Source organism: Micropterus dolomieu, linkage group LG10, assembly GCF_021292245.1.
Source record: "Micropterus dolomieu isolate WLL.071019.BEF.003 ecotype Adirondacks linkage group LG10, ASM2129224v1, whole genome shotgun sequence".
NCBI classification, from domain to species: Eukaryota; Metazoa; Chordata; class Actinopteri; order Centrarchiformes; family Centrarchidae; genus Micropterus; species Micropterus dolomieu.
Genome location: NC_060159.1, coordinates 3,603,040 through 3,626,174, shown reverse-complemented (window position 1 = coordinate 3,626,174; position 23,135 = coordinate 3,603,040). Strand labels below are relative to the sequence as shown.

Below are 23,135 nucleotides of genomic sequence, written 5' to 3'. Positions count from 1 at the left end.
AAACCACACACTGTAGAAAAACATGGCTGTAGAGTCTGTCACAAATTGGTCTCTGAAGGGAGGTCTTTAATTTGCAAGACACAGACTGACTGAGTTTTAATTTAAATTAAATGTACAATTCGACCCTATGAAACTTAATTTGTTATACCACAGAATGTATTATTTTTTTACCCACAAAGCTCCATTCTCTTCTTCATCTATCTCTGCTTGTCAATTGCCTGGACACGTTAGCGGTGTCGCTTCTGGAAACGGCTCCAACAGTGAGTGTGTGCTGGAGCTGGTGTGTGTCTCTAAAGGGAAACTGGAGCAGTCAAGCTAATATAGCTGCTCACCAGATCCCTGTGGAGCACCCAGTTGGCATGGAGGTAATGGATCCCATCCAGAATCTGATACAGGAGAGACTTCACCATCCCTCTGGGCAGCTGCATGGGCTTCTTGTTGGCCTTAGAGGCGCGGTGGAACTTGATGATGTGCTACGAGGCAGAGAAAGGTTTCTCTTCAGTTGTGCTCGTGGAGTGAAGCATGTCTTGTCAGTTCTGACAGTGTAGCTACAACATTGACAAGGTGACTGGTAAATAAGGCAAACTACAATGCTGTGACTTATGTATATTGTAATTTTATTGTGTAACCTTATCGGCAGCTGGTGGTACTGAAAAGGAGTTTACAGTGTAGCAGCATGGGATTTACCAGCAGGCAGATGAATGTGTGTAATTTAATTATGTATTTTTTAAATTCACCACTAATTCAAGTTATATTCCATGATAAAAAATAGTTAATCTAAACATCTGGAAAACTTTTCTGTACAAAATGTGTACTTTTGAAATATCAGGTTACATCATGTACACACATGTATGCAGCAGAAAGACTTACCCAAAGGTCATGTTCAGCGTAGTCAAAGAGGAGCCACACCTTTCTGTCACTGTGGGACAGGAACACTTTCTGCAGGGCGATCACATTTGGGTGTTTCAGTTCTCGTAACAGCTGAAAGACCCGACAGAAAGGCGTCAATAATTTGGAAGAGGGTCATTTTAAAAGGCATTTTATAACAGTTTTCAGTGTAAGCACAGCAAACATGTTTTCTTGAAATCTGTGCTCATGTATTGTATTAGTAACCCAGTCTGTCAGGAGCACAAAATAAACAGTGTTCTCATGAAAGAAAGCTTTCAACTGTTGCTTCATTTGGAAAATAGTTAAGAAGGAACAAAGTGCAAATTCCCAGTGTACACCGTGTCCTCTGTTCTCAAACACAGACACTGATGCAGATTAATCAAGTACAGTGATCCTGTGATGTAGCCAAAAATGACAAAGAATAATGACATGGGTAATGAATACATATCGTTAGGAGGATTTTATGCAAAACCCCTAAGAGTATTATGACTAGATTCATTTACAGCATGGATACACATAACACATAAGACAGAGAATAATTAATTTCTAAAATGAGACATGAGAAACAGCTAAATACTTTTTAGCGTTTATTTTTACTGCAGGTACTGAAGGAAAACATTTTTTAAAATGCTGTATTGTTGGTCAGCGAATGCCCTTAGTTTTGGAGAAGACATTTTAGAGGACACATCATGTCAAAGACAATCATCTGTGTTTCTCAGAAAAAATATTTACTCTAAGTCTAAATGGTAGATGATTGGTATCCAGGCTGTGTGTAATCCTCTTAATAACATGAGCTGATTAGCTCTTTGTCTGATTTTGTTAATCACACATCACTGTAAAAAACTAATACATCCTGAATGGATAAATAAAACTGATGAAACTGAAGTAACAAAGATGGCAAATTTAATTTAAAAGTAATAGAGATGTAATTGTGTTGATCCAACGCTTGATTAAAAGTTGATATATATAGCTATAGGATGCTATATTTGTAAATACATTTTCAAACTGTAGAGGTTGAATCTAACTAAGCTATGCAAGGCTTGGATTTGATTGGTTAAATAATGATCTTACCTGGTTATTAAATCAAATACACTCATCGACCACTTTATTAGGTGCACCTGTTCAATTGCTTGTTAACACAAATAACTAATGAGCTAATCACACGGCAGCAACTCAATGCATTTAGGCATGTAGACGTGGTCAAGACAACTTGCTGAAGTTCAAGCCGAGCATCAGAATGGGGAAGAAAGGCAGATTTAAGTGACTTTGAACGGGGCATGGTTGTTGGTGCCAGACGGGCTGGTCTGAGTATTTCAGAAACTGCTGATCTGCTGGGATTTTCAGCACAACCATCAAAGGGGGGTCCAACCCGGTACTAGCAAAGTAAAGTGGCCGGTGAGTGTAGTTGTCCATATCCTGGCCTCCTGATCATTTCTCCAAGAAAAGCAAGTATGGAAAAGTGACACTTTATGCTACACTATGAAATGCTATGCTTAGATATTAAGAAATTAAAATTAAATTAGGGTTGCACAATTAATCTAATCCCAATCCCAATGTCGTTATATGCAATTATGTGCGATTTAATAAAACAGTAAAAGTGTGTGTGACGCTCTCTTCTCTGCTCATTATCTCCGACCCACACCGGGCTCTCGCATGCGTCCCTAAAACAGATAAGCCTACGTGCAATGAGAAAATGTTTTATGAGCAGTGTGCCAGTAACTTTTAAGACAGCAACCTACCGTAACCCCCCTCCCCTCCCCTCCCCGCCCCTAATGGTTTAAAACACAGTCGGACTCTCCACCGGAGCACCGAGAGAAAGGCTGGTTCTCCGGTCGCTCTGTGACAGAGACGGAGAGACGTCGTCAGCAGCTGAAGCGGTCAGACAGAAGAACACGGGGACAAGATAGGGAAGGATTGGGTTTGGCTCGCTGGACATATAACGTTGGCTGTATCGCTGCCTTTTGTTGTTCAACATGTTCACCTTCTCACAGAGCCGACGTGCCTGTCAGTCACTTTACATCAGCCAACCAATCGCAGCCTGGAAGGGGCGGGACATTAAAAAAAGTTTGACGTGCTACAGCAGATTATTAAATGTTGAACAATATGATTACTGACAAGTTAGTTCTTAGCATTAATACATTAGAGACCAATGTAGAGCCTTTTCCTGCACAAGGATTAAATAAATAAAAACAACCCACAGAAATGAAACAGCTGGAACTGGACATAATATTCAGCTAGTGGTAAAATAGTATACTAATATATGAAAAGCTAATGAATGTACAGTTCCTCCTGCAGGTTGTGGATAGAGACTCTGCATGAGACAGATGTTCATTGTGCCAATATTTGCCGCTTCTGGCTGCCTCCTCCGTAGAGCAACACACTCCCCTTGTTCGTTTTTACTAGTTATTGTTATACATATTGTTTAACTTTGTTCAAGTAGAGAAACATTTCAAAATGTCAGTATTTCACGCATTCCTTGATAATTAAGCAAGTAGACTCATAGTAACATTTGTTCCATTATAATCAAATCGCAATCGCAATAATCACAATATGACTTTTTCTACAAATCTTGCTGCTCTAAATTTAATCAAAATTAAATTACTGATTTTACATTTCACTCACACACACACCCTACAATGCATACAGTGCAGAGTGTTAAGCTTGCATTGTAAAGCAGTATTATTATAGTTAATGTTCATTATATAAGATCAATGAACACCATTAAGGAGCTTTCTCCGGTGAAACATAGTACAATGCTATTGCAATGGGAACAGCAAACTATTCCAGTCCTAGAAATTCAGCATTTAAGTGTCCCAATTTAAAATGAGTTTAATCTATTGTACTAGCTTTTAAGAAACAGTATGGTAATGTTGTCCTTTAATTTATCGGTGAGCCCCTGGCTGTAACAGCAGCTGAAGGCCTAATGGAAGTCAGTAGTGAGACAGCTGTATAATGGAGGACCTCCATCCTGGCAAACGCTGCACACAGTGCTTCGTGATTCAAGCAGCACCTCTTTCACTGTCTTTGTAACTGGTTCACTGGGTTCACTCCTATTCGCACTGTGCCATTTGCTGACCCATCACAGACTATCCACAATCAATCATGCCCTTCAGACAGGCCCCCATGTCTGCAGGGTGTTTAGGGAGAGAGGGAGACAGAATTGAAACAATCTACAGTGAATCCCACCCATTAAATTAATTATTCATATGTACAGGCTGGTATGACTCTTACTGTACTTCACCTACAATAATATGCAGAGCAAAACAGTACAGACGCTATTTTAAATTTGCAACATGGCAGTGTTTTATTACAATTATTGGATTGTCAACCTTTGGTTTTTTGTCTGTTGTGACTCCCATGTTGTTGTTCTTCTGTATGAACTTTGCTTTTTGGCTACACATTTTGCACAAACATACGGTGGCAGACTCGAGTCCAAAAGAGTTACTTGCTTACTTATCAGTGACGCGGATGGAGACTGAAAGAGTGAGAACACAATAAAATATCAATGTGAACCTGCAGCTTAATGATACTTGTACACTCAAAGTCCCACTCAAAGACCAACTAAAGCTTTGTAAATACCTTATGCTCTTGAAACCAGGTCAGCAGCGGACAGGGAATGGCTCTGATTTCAGAGAACGCACTGACAAATCCTGCGTTACATGGTATAGCTGCTCTCTTACACACTCAAAAACAGGACTGTGCTGGATTTACTTAATTAATTCATCATATAATGCATATTTGAGTTTAACAGTTCTTTTTTTCTTCTGCTCTGCTCACAGATCTTATTTTAACTTCAACATATCTGGATAAGGTCTTGTAATTTGACTTGGACCTTACTAAGGTGATCTGGACAATAGCCCTGTCTGCATACAAATATATGGCTCACACACAGCTGAAGCTGATGGGAATGTCATTAACTTTGGAAGTAATTTGGTCAACCAAAGTATAGGACACAATGAAACTGTGACCTAATGAAGGCACTGTAGGTGCTCTGTAGTTTTATGCTACCTATCGAGATGTGCTACTCAGCAGTTCTGTGCATGCGCCCATAAATCTATGCAACCTTGCTGTCGGACATGCTGTTGAGACTGCGGCTAATGGTGAGAGATAACTAAAACATTTTTTTTTTTTTTTTTAACCATATCTCTGAACAAATAGATGGAAAAACTAGAGCAGATAATAAATAAACAACACCCAAAGATCAGTCTACTGGGGAGGAACTACAACCTTTTGATCTGGAGAAAGTAATTTGGTTGGTTCTGTTGCTCCACAGTGATTTTACATTTATTGCACAGCATGTTTTGGGCATCACCCCCTAAAACCCTGTTAATATGACCTCAGAATCATTCTAGATAGGATTGTTCATGTTTGCCTTTTGTGTCTACATTTTACAGCTTTTGACATTTATCTGTAGACATTAATATAAAAAATAGGCAACATGAGAAACCTCCTCCTTTCTGAGGTGCATTTTATTTGCACATTAAAATCAAAAAAAGAAACATCTCCTCATTAGCTTAAAAGGACTAGTTTGCATCACTAATTTGCGTTAAGTTACTAACCTCAGCTCCTCCAGTCACCTCCGTCCTTTCTTTTCCTAACAACCGCTTTTTCAGACTCATCTGAAAACTGAAAAATAATTTAGGATGTATCTGTCTGTAGGCTGCAGGACAGAACTGTAGGCTACACCAGTTTATTCTCAGTTTGTACCTGATGATCTTTCTATAAATTGACCTAATGTTAATTTACATAGCAGCTAAAAGACGCAGCCTGCTGTAGAAGCTTTCCTGTTCAGCTATGCAGTCTGTAGGGGAGGGGAGATGTTAGCTAGCACAAACTTTCACTTTTCCAGCAGTTGGAAAACAACAGACAGACTTTTCTTGGTCTTGAGAAGCTAACACACATAGCCGACACAGCAGGCTACATTTACTGCCAGAAGAATTATTGTTGCTGTTACAACAGCGCCTGTCACTGATGTGGTCTGATGAGTGTTACCGTGCTCGCACAGTGTGTGAGTGAAAATTAGTAGCGCACTGATGTAATAATGTGTGGGAAATTTTAGTAGTAGGGGTCACAATTCAGCAGCGGCGCACCGCCGCTCATGAATGCATATAGGGGAAACACTGGTGTGAGGGTTTCTTTCTGAGGATCTATCGACAGACATGCAAGATAAAGATCCATAACTATGTTTTCAGTGGTGTGTAAAGACCTTACATAACAAACCATTATGTTTTTATTACCTTATCTACATAACCGCGGGCACCCCCTTCCATGGACGTCGCCACGTTGCATCCTCATGTTTCTACAGTAGCTGAAAGGGGACAAAAAGCGCTACAGAGCGCATTTCCTCACTAAGTTGTTCTTTTTCTACTTCTAGTAGAATTCAGGTAGTGCAGACACTCACCACTATGTTGAATACATACGTTAAAAGAAGAAGTAGTAATAATATACTGCAGGGGTCTGCAAATAAGTTTTGCATCAGAGGACTATTTTCAACCATTAGATGGTGGGTGAGAATATAAGCCGTAAAACTGACTTGCATTGACATGTTGTTCAGTTAGCTCAGTCGGTAAAGTGCAGGACTCACAACCCAATGGTTGAATGTTTGATCCCACCCAACACAACTTTTTTTTTTCTCTCTTCAACAAATGGATTCTGCATGAATTCTGCACGAATGTTTCTCAGATCACGGCATGTGCTGCACTGTTTTTGTTTCAGTGTTTGCTCCACATCCATCAACCTACAGACGCTTTTGCATTTCTCCAGTATCTCCAGGCAGAGGACATTTAGGGGAATCACGTTTTCTGACGGCTCTTTCAGAGGTGTGTCAAGCAGGCTACAGACCCTTTTAATACTCAGTTCAACTCCAATACTGCATTACAGTAAACAAGCTTCTCACGCTTTTATTTTGTAGGCAAATCCACTAGAGGAAGTGATTATGTGACTAACTGTTTCTGTCATGACTGAGATCTATTTCAGCACCGCTATCAAAAGCATTTATTTATTTATATTTTTTGCAGCTATCAAAGCACCATAATCTGGCAGCGGGCCAGATATTATTGTTAGCGGGCAGTTTTGGCGAGGGTCCATACAGAGAGAATTGATGTTTCCCTGATGATTGATGTGTCAGTGTTTGTATAAACTTTATATAATGTGTGGTTTATAATGGACTGTGATGCAGAAACAGTGACAGTGTTTCACACTCTTGGCTCACATTTTCCATATTATCTGTCAGTGGCCAAGTCAACAATGGTTCTACTGAATATTTAAGTAAATATAATTTCTTAATAAATATACCTAAAGAAACCTTGTTTCTTGACTGGCCACTCTCTGCTCTCTCAGGAGTGACACCTTTTGTGCTGTTGTTAGCCACCGTAGCTGTCTTACGCTCTTTGAAAGGTTAAGTGCAGTTTAAACTCCTGCGTCAAATCAATGACGTAGCCTCTGAGTAGCCCCCTACCCTACGCCACCACCTACGGCATAGCCTGGCGTGCAATCTTTAATAAATGTAACTACACATCGAGGCGACGCGGACCGTAAGAACTGTGATTGGTCTGCTGCAAAGCCACGCCATGCCCCGTGCTTTGAAGTAACTTTTACAGCGGCCAAAACACAGCTGTAACATGGTGAATTAATATTTGACTGTCACAACCAGAGAATGTGATCCATTTGGTCGATAACATTTGAAAAGGCTACATCAGACGCACGTATACAATTTTACCCCCATTCACGTTAGCGGAGCTAACTAAAAGTTAGCCTGCTCGGCCGGCAAAAGTCAACACAGTGGATGCCGCAACACTACCGCCGACTAGCGTTTGGGGGTGTAATTGCAGAATGATGGAGACACCGACGCACCACTATAAATGCATAGCTTTGTGCGTAGTTACGCACATAGAACCTACGCAGGAGAATAAATCAAGCTTTAGGGGGCAGTGGTAGACTTGATTGATGGTTGTAATTCACAACTCTCACCACTAGATGCCACTAAATCTTACACACTGAACCTTTACACAAACGTAAATTAGCTCTCTCTCTCTCTGTTTGGGGTATGAGGTTGTCTGGGCGTGGCATTACACTCTGGTCCCACTGTCAACATCCTCCTGCTCATCTGCTCTGCATTCCATAAATCAAGATTCAGTATACCAGTATATCAAGCCCGGCTTCTCACCTCATTCTCCACCAGATCGTTGGTTTACTACAGTGATATTTACGCAACATCTATGATAATAGATAGCTTCCTTGTCTACACCCAGTGAGATTTAAAAGTGCTGTAGAAAGAAGAAACATTTGTCCAGAATAAAAACTCCCACTTGCCCACAGTCTTAATCATGTTGCACATCTGAAACCATAAAAAACCTTTCTGCTGTTTTCTTATAGTTATTTTACTGAGACAGCTTTAAGGACACACGAATCTACTTTGTGTAACTGAATTTGAAACAGACGATAATGATTATTTTCATTATCAATTCATCTGTCGACCTTTTTCTTAAATAAATTAACTGGTCTATAAAATGTCACCAAAATGTGAAAAATGTCAGCATTTCCCAAAGCCCACAATGACGTCCACATTTAAGAAGCTAAAATCAGAGCATTTAGGATTTTTTTCTCTAGTCTAAAAGATTAATTGATTATCAAAATTGTTGGCAATTAATTTAATGGGTGAGAACTAATTGATAATTCATGCAGCTCTAAAACAGATCTTTCATCTATCAGTAGACGGGATACCAACAGCGTCAACAGTTAATATACCCTGAATTTTGTTGTACCCACAAGGCAGCTGATGACAGCCTTAGCATGGAAAGTAACAGAGGGAGGGACCAACTGAGGAGAATAAGGCAGGAATTGTATGCTGTTTGATTTGGCCTCTGGATGGGGAAATGAGGTTTGTATTTAATAACAACCTTAATCCATAAGCTATAATAGGGCATTGTGGTAATGAGCCCTGGGCTTAGGGCTTGTGCAGCCCCAGATCTATGGCACCACTTTCAACCCTGAGCACTGTGCCCTGGACCAGACAGACCCACTGAGACCACATACAATCACTGACACAATGTGGCACTAATATCACTTTCACACTAACCCAGCATTTGATGAGAGATCTTGAACATGTGTTTAACACATTTACTGTATACTAGAGTGCTGTCATGGGTTAATTCCTAGTCGTTGCTTTTGCCAAAGCTAATATAAAAGATCAGCTGACAGTTTAATAAAAGTGGTCTCCTTTTGAAAATGTAATTTAATAACTTTGCTTCTACACTTAACATCAATTTGCTCATATATTGAGAAGCTACAATCAGTGCCTCTCTATTGTGAAAGAAGACAGGTGCAAATGCTAACCGCAAACAATGCAAAAACTTTTAAGAAAAGCCAGCCTTGCTCGTATGACGAGTTTTATGAAAGTTCGTTAGGCCTCAAGCAATGCTATTTGAACACTGAATGAATAATGTTTGTTTACTGGAAAACGCCACAGCTGCACCTTTAAGTAAGACCAACAATAGAATGACATTGCATCACTTCCAATTGATCTTTCGCTAAGCCCGGCCCCCCTTAGTTACTGTTGTTAAGTCCGACAAACTGTCAATTACTGCACTCTCCGGAGAAATATTGTCAAATTTGTTGGAAAAAGCGATGTCAGAAAGAAGCACACAGTTTTGCCGTAGCATTATATATTTGAAGGTTGTATTCAGGCTGTCAAACTGACTCAAATGGACGTGAAAAAAATGAAAGATAGAAGCTGAAGCCTACCGATCACACAGTACAAGTGAACCACCACATCCCCCGACGAGTGAGACAAAAGACAACGATTTTAAGGATCAACACAGTTCCTGTACAGCTGGGTAGCCTCTAATCAATCAATTACAATCATTAAAAAGCAGAACAGTAGGGCTTTATTACGTTACATTCAGTATGAAGTTAGCTAACGTTAGCTAACTAACATTACATTAGGAACAATCCACAGCCGCCATTTTTCTAGATTTATTTTAGGTTTTGGAACGAGAATAAATAGTACTTCTCCTATCAACCTCTCTGGGTAGTGACTGTAACTATTACAAGAGCCCCAGGAACAGCGTTTGACCATATCTTGGAAAACAACTCTTTTTGCATTAGTGTCAATGGAGCACAGCCATGAAAGTATCGGACCTCAGTTAGAGCGAGACCTATACTGCACTGTGATTGGCCAGCTGTGTATTAGGGGCGTGGCTTAGCAAAGGGTCAGTAGTTTTCTAAATCAAACAAAAATTACAATGGAAATCAACGTATGATGTCTGCAAAAGTGATATTTTAGATTATAGAATTGAATCTGTAAAATCTGCATTTATCAAAGAATCCACTAACATCTCACGTCAAATTGAGTTTATCAGTCAGCCTGCAGCCGTTCCAAATAAAAAAAAATTCCAAAGATGTTTATTGTTGGCGCAAAACCACAATTATACTCATCTAGGTATGATGGTGCATGCGATATAAGAGTAAAGAAGTGGCTGACAGTGACGGCAGCAAACCCAGAGCAGATGATTTTCTTAAGCCATCTGACGCATTACTATATGGAAAACATATACTTATCTCAGCTGTAAACAAATACATTTTTACAAGGATTTACACAGTTAATTTTGCAAGCTGCAAGTATAATAGTATAAAGTAATAAAACCTGGGAAAGTTCTGGGAAAACACCACTACAGGCCATAATCACACGTCTGTAATCTGGCCTTAGCCACAGAAAGCCGGGCGCCCTGTGAGAAAATTTTCCATGTGCAGAAAGTCTTGTGACTTATAAGACATTTAGGCCATTATTCAACATGTGCAGGGATGGGGGTCACGCTGTGGACAGAGTGCTGAATGTTGTCATCATTTTGAACTGTTTTCTGCTGCAAAAAGATGCTGATCATCAATGAGGCAGAAGAGACACGCTAACTAGAAGGTGACTGATTGATCCAAAACTATATACTTATGCTTATCTAGAATACCATCCAGCACAGAAATACTTATCAATATGTTTAAACTGGTGGTTCAATGAGAAAGAAGAGGCAAAAATACAAACGCGGCAGGAATAAAAGAAGTAAAATAGGTCATGTTTTTGTGAAGGCCTTGGAGAGAAAGAACTCACTGGACAGGCTCCAAATGTTTGCAGCTAAGCCAGACTCCAGGGCTGGCATTCCACCTTTGAAGAGGCTACTCAGGACCCAAATGTGTTTTCAGGTCACTGACCATGGCACAAAACAGTTCCTGGAATTTAAACTCAGTCTGCACCTGGGATCAGAAGGAAGACATCTAACTGATGGTTTTCAGTCAAGGGTTATAGTTGACTGAAACCATTTGATGTTACTTTATATGAAATCAAAGACACATCTTGTGGAAACCAGTGTGGCTGGGACTTATTAGCAGAGGCCACAATTCAAGCATCTCACTCTCTCTTCTGTGTTCCCACAACTTCCTCCTTTACTTTCTTTAACATGCTTTGGAGTATGCTACACAGAATGTTGAAACATTTATTCTTAGTTTACCCTATAAGGCAGTGTTCAGACTGAAAACAAGTAAAACAAAAACTACAACACAATCTATTGCTACAGTTATTATCAAATAAAAACCCACTGTTAATGTAAAAGACACATGAATGGACATCAGTTTTTGAATGCAATCTCATTCAACAGCATCTGAAGAATTAAACAATGTAAGCTCCTAAAAGATTAGAACAGTTTCCTCCATCTCCAAAAAATATTATTTCAAAGTTGATTTAGCTGCTTGACAAGTTGCACTAATAAGCAGCATCTTGTATTTAAGTAACATCATGTCTCTAACAGAATATTAGCAAATTCATGGACTATAGGGATGGTAAGATTCACCCATTCGCATTGGTGCACTATATAATGAGTCCCTTTGCCTTTATTATTTACAAATGTGGCCAATCATTTGGTATGAAATTGGTTACATTACATTTAGATTGATTCCTAAAGGGTTTTTCTCCCATATCCACTGCTGTCAGTGGCCTGTCAGCTAATATGGAGGATGCGGCATGACACATTAGCTACACGTTCCTCCGATTTAATACACATCAAATGTTTGGAGGATTTTTCAAGAGAGACAAGATATACAATAGTAAATATGCAAGACATACAATAATAAATATGCCGTGCTGTAGGGCAGGACAATAAAAGAATAACAATAATTATCGCAATATAATTTTTTTCAATAACAATATAACAAATGTTTAATAAATCTTCAATAAATGTTTGATTTTATTCACTTGAAAAAGGAATGAAAAAGCTTTTACTTAATTTTACTTAAGGCTATTTGTTCACAAAGATTTTATCATTATTATTTTGAATGTTCTACCTCAGATTTGTGAAGTGATCCACTGTTTGTCCTCAAATGTTGATCATAAAAAAAGAGTTTAAACCACAATTAACCATCAGGTTTCTTCAACTTTTACTCAGGAGCAAAAATCAGCCTTGAAACTCAAAAGAAAAAACGATACTTATCGTGACAATTATCAATATTGAAGATATGAAAGTTTTTATTGAGATAATATTTTTGGCCATATCGTCCAGCCCTACCGTGCCGCTATAAAGTACACAGGCAGCACGACTAACCTAAAAACTAACTCACCTGAAGCGGCGACATGGTGTGAGTGTGGAGACATCTGCTTCCCCGTCCCCCTTAGATTCAGCTCTAGCTAGCTTCAGCGGCACCGCTAGCAAGACTGGTGAGGAAAGTATTGCAACTTCCTAAAATTGTTAAATGTGCGGAGACATTATAAAAGTGTAACTGGAGACAAAGAACAGGAAAGAAAAACTGGTTTAAGGCAAGGTCTAGGTCCGGTTTTATTTCATCTTTTGTCAGAAACTGCATAAATGAGATGCTCACAGAGTTGCAGTACTACGGAAACAAGTATGTGGACTGGAGTAATGTATTAGTTAATATATGGTTAATACAATAAAAAAATCAAACTCTCTGAACCATATTGAATTGCATAGCTTATGTTTATTCTTTTGCATCATGTCGTATCGTGCTGATCAAAACAAAAAGGTCTGAAGATAAAAGTTTAAAATATGTGATGAAAATTAAACTAACTTTTGACATACCCACTTAAAAATGTCGTTGACTAAAACTAGCTTAAAACTTGTCTAATGTCTAAAACTAATACTAAAACAAACTGATCAGGTACCAAAATACTGGTTTAAGGGGATTTCAGCTTTGAGAAACAACACTAAATAACCTGTGCTGGCTACATCTTAGGGTTCAGAATCCTCTTCTACATCAGACTGAGGAAGGATAAGGTTTTGCGGGAAAGACAAGCCCACAAGAAAAACAGTGCTGTCCTGGATCATCCTCCTCCTGAGGACTGATTAATGGCTTCTCTCGTTTGGCTGGCGAGCAATGGGTCGATAAATCCTCGGCATGCTGCTCTGTGCAGGGCTCTGCCTGCCACTGGTTAGAGAAACGCTGCAGCTCTGTCCGCAGGAGAACATGCACACCGAGCCTTATTAAACCCAAAATACACAAAGTGACGGCCATTGGCTCAGCAAGGCATCAGTACATCAGCAGCAGCAGCCATTTGATGTTATTTGCAGACAAATACTGCTAACTAGGCTGTGTCTTTGATGGATTGTAAGCTGCAGCTTCAGGGACAATAGGTTTAGTGCAGGATCATGCAGTTTATACAGCAATGCATCAGATCAAAAGCACACTGGGCACACACACATCATTTATTTATTTTACTGCTCTATTCTGTACAGTTTACTAGATGGTATTTTGTTAGAAGAGGCTTTATCACACAATGGTTGACAAAATGAACTCTTCCATTTAACTGACAGCGAGACATCAGCGTTCATTTGACCCCTAGCAACCACATGTTTGAGCTTTTCAATCTACACCCACTACAAATACAACTAAAATATGTTAGTGTTTGCTCAGTGACCAGCATGGTGGGCCAGAAAGCACTGACTGCCTTATGGAGACTGAGGCTGTAAAGACAAAGCCTCAACTCAAAACAGGAATGCCATTTTTGTTTCTGCCTTTAAGGTGAAAGCCCGTTTAGCCAATGTATTAATGTGTACTGTAGTGGGTCATTATTACTGAGGGAGTGACTGCACACTTATCTTTTACATGGAAAAAGGCTATCAATAAACAAAATAACATCCGCTTTATTGAGCCATTTGACCCAGTGTTCATACCGTATCTGCACACATGCTATGCAGAAGGGAAGAAAGGGAATATTTATGAGGTCGGGACATTTAGCTGAACAAAAGCCATTGTGGCCGACAGGGAAAACAAGACTCATTTCATGGGAATAATGAAATTCATGAACAATGTTTCAATTCACGAAGGTCAAACGTAATGGAGTGAACAGATGGGGAAACAGGAGCAGGTGGGTGAATGGACCTCTACGTAACAATAATTAAACCACTTGAGAATTTTTGGGCCCTTTGATGAAAAGTGGAGACACCTGAAATAAAACAACCATTTCATATTTTCGTCTTTCAACAGAATCATATTGTGGTGAAACTATGACAAATTCCAATTCAGAATTGTTACCATAGCTTGATAGAATTGCAGTTTTGGCATCTGTGCTACTTTTAATAGCAATACATTACTCACAAAGGGTGACTTTGTTCATTCTGACAATATGACTTTCATGAAGGCAGGATGTTTGCAGGGCTTTCATTTTATACTGCATTAGTTTGAGTTAGTACTAATAAACTGGCAACTGAGCGCACAATCAATTATTGGGTTTTCTTTGCTCGGTCAGTGCCATGTGTGCCAAAAGGAAATATCAGAAAAACAACCCACCAATGGCTCTACATTTGATGACGCAAAGTTCATCTGTTATTATCCTTTCCATAGTAACGTTTCTTTATTACTGTTTCCTAAGAAAACTGTGGTGATAAAATGAATGTACAGATATTTTCTCCCTAGGAGTGAGTCAATACCACAAAATTACACTGTTCAGACTACACTCTCACTCACAAAACTATTGTCCTCTCATGCACACAGTCTTAAGAAACACTAAAAAACAAACTAAAAAATACAGCTGACAACCTGTTGCTCATTTTTCCAAACCAAAAACAAACAAGTTCCTGTTTTTCACCTTACCTGGACTCCCTCCATCTATAAGCCCCACCCTGATGAACTCCTACGACCGGCTAGCAGAGGATTTAACCAAGTTGCCCAAGCATTATCTAAACACACACTGCTTCTGTCACCGAGGTTTAAAGGCTGTGAAACCTCAGTGGGTCATGTTATGCAACCCGCTGCCCGTGTTGAGCAGACTGAGAGAATTGACTGTACGGTCCAGAGAAAAAGTAGGATGATGTGATAAGTAGGAAAAGAAAAAACATATTCATATTCAGTCCCCACATCCTGAGGAAATGCCCTTCGAAGCTGAACTCTCACCTCCTTGTGAAGGAAGATGAGCAAAATAATCGGACAGACCAGTTCACTTAGAGTGATCCATTTGTGATCAGATAAGCCAAGATGCATGTTAATGCCAGGTGTAAACAGGGCCTGAGACTTGTTATGCCTGTTCTAATTACACCCAAAATAGAAAGAGAAAGTACACTATCCACTCTTTGAATTTGTGGTTTCAACAAAGTAACATATTTTGGGATGTTGAAATGATCAGTGACAATAAAAAGTGACTAGACAGAAAATTAACCCTGTTTCTGAGGCAGAGGCAGCAACTGTTTGAAACAGCTGTCATGTCATTACTTACTAGTTTCTCCATTTTATCTGTTGCTGCTTTCACTCAACCTGCATCACACAGCACTTTGTGTAATTTAAAAAGAACAGGAAACCTTGTCTATAAAGGTGACCTGCATCAATTTGCCTTATTGCTCCTGTCTTACAGTTCTCCAATCCTGAAGGGGCATCAGCCCTGACCATTTTATGCTGCAAAACCAAAAACACATTGCTGCCAGACCAACCTCTCTCTACCCTTCCCGCCTCAACTCCACTGCATGTGGCATGCCAGTTGCTGAACTGCACAGTTTGCTAAACGAAGCGAGGTGGGGGTTTGGGAGGCACAAAGACTCTTTTGTTCTGCAGGGCAAGTCTAGAAGATTTTTTAAGCAAAACCAATTTCTAGTGGTTGCATGTTAAGGAGACAAGCAATGTGAGGCTTGCTCTGCTGGGAAATAATGTTGGGAAGGACACACTCTCCTACCTGCATTCCTCAGCTCCATGTCGGTGAGGGACCCAGGTACATGGACCTACACACAGTTTTGGAGAAGAGTGAAGACGAGCACTGTATTTTTCTTTGTCATCAAAATCGTCTAAACTTATCTTCCTCTGCCACTTTGCTGCTATGACAAGGTCAGCGTTCTGTCATCTTAAAAATAAGACAAGAAAAAGAGATGCAATGTCCAAATCATTCTTAGAAATAAATATAACGTGCTTTTATCACCACTAAGACAGACTACTGCAATCGGTTTATTCTTAGTTTACCCAATAAGGCAGTGTTCAGACTGATATTTATTTAGCACTGCTTGGTAAAATGCAGAGTCCTCATTGATTTCGATGAGACTGTGCTAACACAGTGTGTATGGCAGATCAGTGGGCCCCAGCAAAAACATGGATCAAGATCAAGTTGGCCAATTAAATATATGTAAGAGCACATTCCTGGTAGATTACTTTGTAACATGAATGGTATATTTTCGCTATTTACCTCACAATCTTGCAACAGACGATACAATTATTCCACAATGACACCTCTCCAGGTAGTCCTTCCTCCTAGCATTATAAACTGCTCAACAGGGTTTTAGTGTAATAAGTCTTCAGCCTCATGGATCTATTAATAGGGATGCACTGATGCTATTCCATGTGGACACACAGAGGACAGTAACAGTAAATGACATGTTGAGGTTGATGCATTGTAGTTACATAATTTCATCACCTTTCAGAGAAATCAGATAGTTGGGTATTGGGTGAGAAAACGTTGACTCGGTGGATTCATATCTATAAACTAGGCTTCTGGATTGAATTTAATTGTCTCGCCGGTGACAAAATGCCCCTTGCATTTTGTTTTGCTGTTTCTGGGGATTAAAATAAAGAAAGTATATCTTCTTCTTCTTCTTCTTCTTATCTTCTTTTGGTCTGAACAACCAATGAAAAGATCAGTGGCAACAAATGCATACTGATCAAACACTTTGCACCTACTCATGTCTCGTGTCTGGTTTGCCCACACCGTAGTCTTTGAATTGAACTACACACAGCGTATCATGCAAAAAGACATTGCTGAATGACAAAAACACACACACACAAAAAATGTTTTCACAACTAAATGGTCTTGATACACAGAAGCCGAAGTCCCATTTCCCTTTTCAAGCCAGTGTTCCACAAGCCTCAGCTAGACAAGAGTTTTCAAATTCATCTTTCTAAAAAGATGAAACATGACACTGAGGCTTTCTGGCTACTCTTGTACTAGACAGCAGTAGATAGTGATTGTTTGTTAGCATTCACTGCTTCAAAAAAGCAAAAACGCACCAGCAATGCTTCTGTCTGCTCACCCCAGGAGACACTGTCGTGGTCTGATTTGATTATTCTGGAAAAGAATACTGCCAACAGCATGACAAAATTCATCTCATCTTATTTTCAGTTTCCCTGCAGGCCGGATATCAGAAACAGGCCTACTCTGCTATTATCAGAGGCTTCAGAAAGTGACGGTTGTTCTTTCAAAGCATAAAAGACAAAGCAAATAAGCCGTCTCACTTTAACCACTGAGCTTCTCTGCTTTTGCAAGAAACATGACACCAAGTAGGTAAGAGCTCTTTGATGCTACCAGAACATTCTTTAGGTGGAGTCACAGTTGAATCCACAACAATACCCATAGATGCCAAGTGTACACAAACACACGGAATATCTAAGATTCTTTGGCCAGAGGTATGACAAGCATCAAATAAGATGACGCTGCAACAACAACAACAACTTTAGTCTCCAAGGCCATGACTCACTACCCTCCACCCTGTTTGGCAGAGAAACGGCTATCAGGACCAGTGGGGGAGACTGGGGAGCAGGCAGATAACCTGACACCTGATGAGATGCAGATATTGGCTGTCAGAGAGGAGAACAGAGGAAATGAGGCGCTTTAAGTGCTGCAGTGTCAGTAGTGATATAAGGTGACCCAAAAACATGAGATAATATTGAACATGAATGACGGAATACAATCCATGATAGGTGATGTTACACTGCCAGGTGTAACAGACAATGTTAACATCACCCTGAACAGTGACCCTCAAGACCCTGAAGCTGCATGAGTGTGACAGTTTTGCTAGCAGGTATTCACAAGGGTAGTTGGTAAACTACTGCAGCAGGTGAGCTAAAGGCTAACATGCTTGCCAACCTAGTGCTAGTAAGTCACAATAGTTCGCTGAGCCTCTTCCTGTTTTCTGGCATCCAGCAGAGTTACTGAAGAGTAAAAGAGGGAAAAAACCTCTCAGAGCGACTTACTCCTGTCTCAAAAGTCTGCAAACAATGCCTTTTTATGGAGCATTTTATACACTGAGAAGGTTAAATAAAAGTGAATGGAGCTCCCTCCATTTTGGACTCTATAGGTCTCCATTACCTCAAAAGTCATCTCTGTCAAGAAGGTTTGCTATTGGTCAAAAGCGCAAATTTGTTGAAGTCAATGTGACAGATTCACAGAGATTTACTTCAAATCCACTTTTGCAGTTTTAAATGATGGTGCGAACATGCCTTAAAGCTAGGGTAGGCAATTTTTTTCCGAAGCATGAATAAATCAAATGTTCTAACACAAAAAGGACTGTAATAATGCTGCGTTCCATTTACCTCGAAAGTCAGAGGTCGGAGCTGGGAATGATGTCACACCCGAGTTTACGGTGTTCCAGTTTACAAGTTGGAAAACCAACCAACCAACATCAGCCGTTGTTTACAAATTGCCAGGTTAGCCATTGTTACACCGGTTGATAAAAAAAAAAGCATTGTGCGGTAATTACTCATACTAAACACTGTAGCAACACGTCCACAGACAGCTGTTGAACAGCACTGTTTGCGAAAATTTCTATGAGACACAAGTACACAGAAGGGCTAATAAACAGTATAAACTACAGCTTTCACGAACTGTTGATACTCGGAGCAGCCATCTTTTTGACTTTCCAAGTCGGAAATCTGACTTAAGGGGGCATTCACTTCGGGACTTTGAACTCGGAAAATCCGAATTCCCATGTCAAATGGAACGCACCATAAGTAAGGCCAAACATTTCATTTGGTCCGAATTAAATGATTGGCTGTGCTTGAACATGTGTTTTGTGGGAGTGGCTTTAAAGGAAGGCCGGGGGGGGGAGGGAGTAGGATTTTTCCAGTTGATACTTTCAAAATCTAGCTGGCTCTTGCTAGTTTCTCCAACGTTACGTGTCCCAGCTTTAAGTCATCCCTGTGATTGCTGCAACAAAAGATAAAATGATTGCCACTGTTAAACTTTCCAAAGATGTAACATCCAACAAGTACGTCAGACACTGGCCACCTTTGGTGATAAGGCGTCTCTATCAGGCATACTACACTCAAAGGGTGCCAAAGTCATGCTTTTTTAAAAAGTGGTTTTAACCCAGTTATCTATTGTAAAACTATGGAAATATGACATAATGAATGTTTCCATTCCATCAACATTTGCTTTTGTCCATAAGCTGTGGACCTAAAAACCATCATTGTCTCATTGCTTCTGTGGTTGCATTACAGATTATGTTGTAAAGCAAATACTGTGGCAGTGAGAGCATTTAACTTGCTCAAAAAAATAACTTTACTACTACCACTACTTGAAAACCAAATAAAAGCCTCATATTCCCTGCATTGCAGAAAACTGTGTGCTAGTTACATTATAAATTAAAGCTCATGATAGCTCTCTTCTCTTCAGCCTTCAGCAGTTCTGCCTGAATTCCTTATGAAATGAAATGTACATGACAAACGTATTTTAGCTGCTGTAAATAAGAAAGACGTCTTAAAGGGTCCTCAACCTCACCTAATGGGACTCCCCTGGTTAAATAAATAATACCATACGTTTATCACAATCAGAATCAGAAATACTTTATTGATCCCCGAGGGGAAATTCTGTGTTACAGTTGCGCACATTGCTCAAAGACAAAAGGAATATAAATAAGATAGTGGTATATAAAGAAATATATAAATATCAGAGTAAAAATATAAAAACTATAAAGGAGTGTGGATATTTACAATATTCATATAGTTAAAGGAAATGTTATGGTGAACAGTAATAATGAATAAATAGTAGCAGCAGAGAGTATTGCACATTAAGTATTTAAGCAGGTGTTATTGCACAAAACAGATGATAATGTCCAGTTTAAAACTAACTAAGTGTCCGTGTGTCAGACACTTAGAGGGGAGTTATAAAGTTTGATGGCCACAGGCAGGAATGACTTCCTGTGGCGCTTATGCGCTGCTGTGAAAAAAGGTCTACTCTTGATTTTGGTTTTCATTGTTAAGCTGCTAAAGCAAACAAAAGGCTGAATAAAGGCAGAGCATTCTCCAGCTTCTTTCTGTCAAACGAGATGTTATAGGCAATTAGAGAGGCATGCTGTACGTGCATGATGTACATAACTCACAACTGACAAGTTTTAGACATGTTTTTTTCATGGTAGTATGTTTGACTACTTTACTTTCTATAAAATAAGTATGCTGTTTTCTGTAAAGTGTACTGAGGCCTATGAGACTGAACTATAAATAAATTAATTACTTTACAAGCAGGTGTCTGCACCCTTTGTGATAACGCTTGTCTGCATGCTGATGTTTTTTTAACTCGGCTTAGACGATCAAAATAAGACTTCCGAAGCCTGCCTTAGATTGTCAGGACACTGACCTCGAACCTGGGATTTCCACTGCATGTCACATCCACCTCATTCACACACATTCATACACTGATGGCACAGCATTCAGGAGCAATTTGGGGTTCAGTATCTTACCCAATGACACTATACCATGCAGAGGGGTGCATTAAGAGACTTCAAAATCACAGCACAGACTGCATATGCTGAGATGATACTGCTGTCAGGCAAGGAGAAAGAGAACGACAGAGTACTTGATCTGCTTTGCTACTGTATCTTGATAAAGGATACTAGTTCTCTTGGGAATATACTTTTAGACACTGAGAGGTAACAGCTCGGTGTCAGTGCTTTTCAGTAGCTGTGCTGTGTCTCTGACCCTTGTTCCCTTTTTGACTGGTTGGCTGCAATGCTGGTGATTCAGGAATTTGAGGGATCATACCTACATGTCTTTGTATACCTTAGTCTGTTTACTACTAATTGTGTATACTTTACATTACTTCCAGTCATTTTGAAAGCACGCCATTGTGCTTTAGGGGAATTCTGGAATGTGTTTTTTTACGACAGCCGTTATTTTCTACTCTTTTCTGTGCAGTGAGTGACTGTGGAGCAGAAGGACATACACACACCACCCACTACATCCGCACACACTTGAAGTATGACTTAACAAAGAGGAACATCTGGCCATCTGTAGAATAGTACAACTAAGGGTAAAATGTGCAGTGTAGCTCGAGGTCATGAGAATATTCCTATAAGTTAAACTGCAACAGGTTAGCTCAGTATTGCTGGGGCTGTTTACACTGTAACTGACAGTGTCAGAATCATATGGCCCATAGCGTCCCACCAGGTGTACCAGTTATACTAGATACCAGAGATCATTACAAAGATAAACAATATTTATAACAATAACTAGTAAAACAGAACAAGGGGAGCGTGTTGCTCTACGGAGGAGGCAGCCAGAAGCGGCAAATATTGGCACACTGGCACCGGCTCAATGAACATCCGTTACGGTAGGTTGCTGTCTTAAAAGTTACTGGCACACTGCTCATAAACCATTTTTCTCTTTGCACGTAGGCTTATCTGTTTTAGGGACACATGCGAGAGCCCGGTGTGGGCGGAGATAATGAGCAGAGAAGAGAGCGTCACACACACTTTTATTGTTTTTATTAAATCGCACACTTTTTGCGGTTATGTAATCGCACATGAAGACATCGCGATTGCGATTAGATTAATCATGCAGCCTTATTCTTCTTGTATGTGCTATTTCTAAAAGTAGCATCTCCACATTACAAGCAGGATCTTGAGAGTTTAACATGGTTGATTTAGAGAATAATTAAGCGTGAAGCTATAACTGTCTCTTTGTTTATTCACCAGCTTAACGCAGAATTCCATAACAGTACAGAGCGTCCTGATCTGCAGGTCCACCATGCGCAGACAGTCAATGGAAAGTAGAGTTTTTAAGATTCCTTTATACAATACTGATTAATTAAATGCAAGGAAATACCAAGATCCAGTAGTTCCATTAAAGGATAATGGTGCAAGGAAGCCCACTTAGCCCACAAGTGAGAGCTACATTTTCTAAATTGAATGTTTTCCTGAGAGGATGTCAGTTAACAAATTAAAATAGCATGAATTTTCTTCCCACTACCAAAACTAACAGTAATTATCAGTGAAATGGGTAAATACAGCAGGTAGTCACAATATAAACCTTCAAAATGCTAAAGGAACTGTTGACATTTTGTTTTCTTTTACAAATAAATATGCTAATTTGCTTTCTTTCTGATATAATGATGCCACTTGCTTGACAAACAAGAGACCACTAACAACAACAAAGCCACAAGTTGTCATGCTACATGTTAATCTGTTCATTTGTTCACCTTGGACACAACCAGTTTCCCCAGTTTCCAGTCTTTATGCTAAGCTATGCTAACAACGTCTTGACTCCAGCTCAGGACTCAAAGCACTGACATGAAATAGATATCTATCTGCTCATCTCAATCTCAGAAAGAAAGCAACACAGCATACTTCGCAAAATGTTTCCTTTCAAATGGAACACTGATCTAAGGCCTCAGAAACAAACAGGCTGAATAAAAAAGGCTGCAACTTACAGCGATTTCCCTGCAGGCAGACATCGATATTCCAGTGCCTTCTATTTGTTTAAGTGCATACTCCTTCTCATCATTCCTGTAGAGATAAAAAGAGAAAATGGGACTACCATTAGAAAATGGCAAATATTTTGTGAACCAGCGGCCTTCGCAACATCAACCTCAGGAAATTCGACTCCTATTTTGGCCTTTTGGGTTTTGGTATTAAAGCAGGAGGTGTTTTGAGAAGCAGAGAAGTACTGCGGAGGCCATAAAAAAGCCTGTAAGGTTTCGACTGTCTCTGAGGAATCCATGTCATTAGAGATGGCCTTTGGCAGCAAAGAGCCGTCCATACCCTGCAGGAGTGCTGCTCTCCCCCGGGTCT

At 39.8% G+C, this 23,135-nt stretch overlaps 1 protein-coding gene and 1 long non-coding RNA gene across 3 annotated transcripts in view; both read right to left on the bottom strand.

Moving 5' to 3' along the window:
* cdk19 (cyclin-dependent kinase 19) overlaps nt 1-22,848 on the bottom strand; it is a 58,830-nt gene extending 35,982 nt beyond the window's left edge. The window contains exons 1-3 of one of the 2 annotated variants that reach the window (XM_046060150.1): nt 22,775-22,848; nt 871-981; nt 333-473 (exon numbers count right to left, since the gene is read on the bottom strand). In XM_046060150.1, the coding sequence (XP_045916106.1) occupies nt 333-473; nt 871-981; nt 22,775-22,798 (276 nt within the window). In that variant the 5' untranslated portion in view covers nt 22,799-22,848. Of the gene's footprint in view, nt 1-332; nt 474-870; nt 982-2,869; nt 2,889-22,774 lie in introns of those variants that run through there. The other variant, XM_046060151.1, reaches the window with a different exon arrangement.
* LOC123977459 lies at nt 12,922-16,596 on the bottom strand. Its single transcript, XR_006826679.1, has 3 exons — nt 16,544-16,596; nt 16,043-16,207; nt 12,922-13,360 (listed from the first exon to the last, which is right to left on the bottom strand). It is a non-coding gene; the product is annotated as an uncharacterized LOC123977459 (long non-coding RNA).
* Nucleotides 22,849-23,135: the final 287 nt, after the last annotated feature.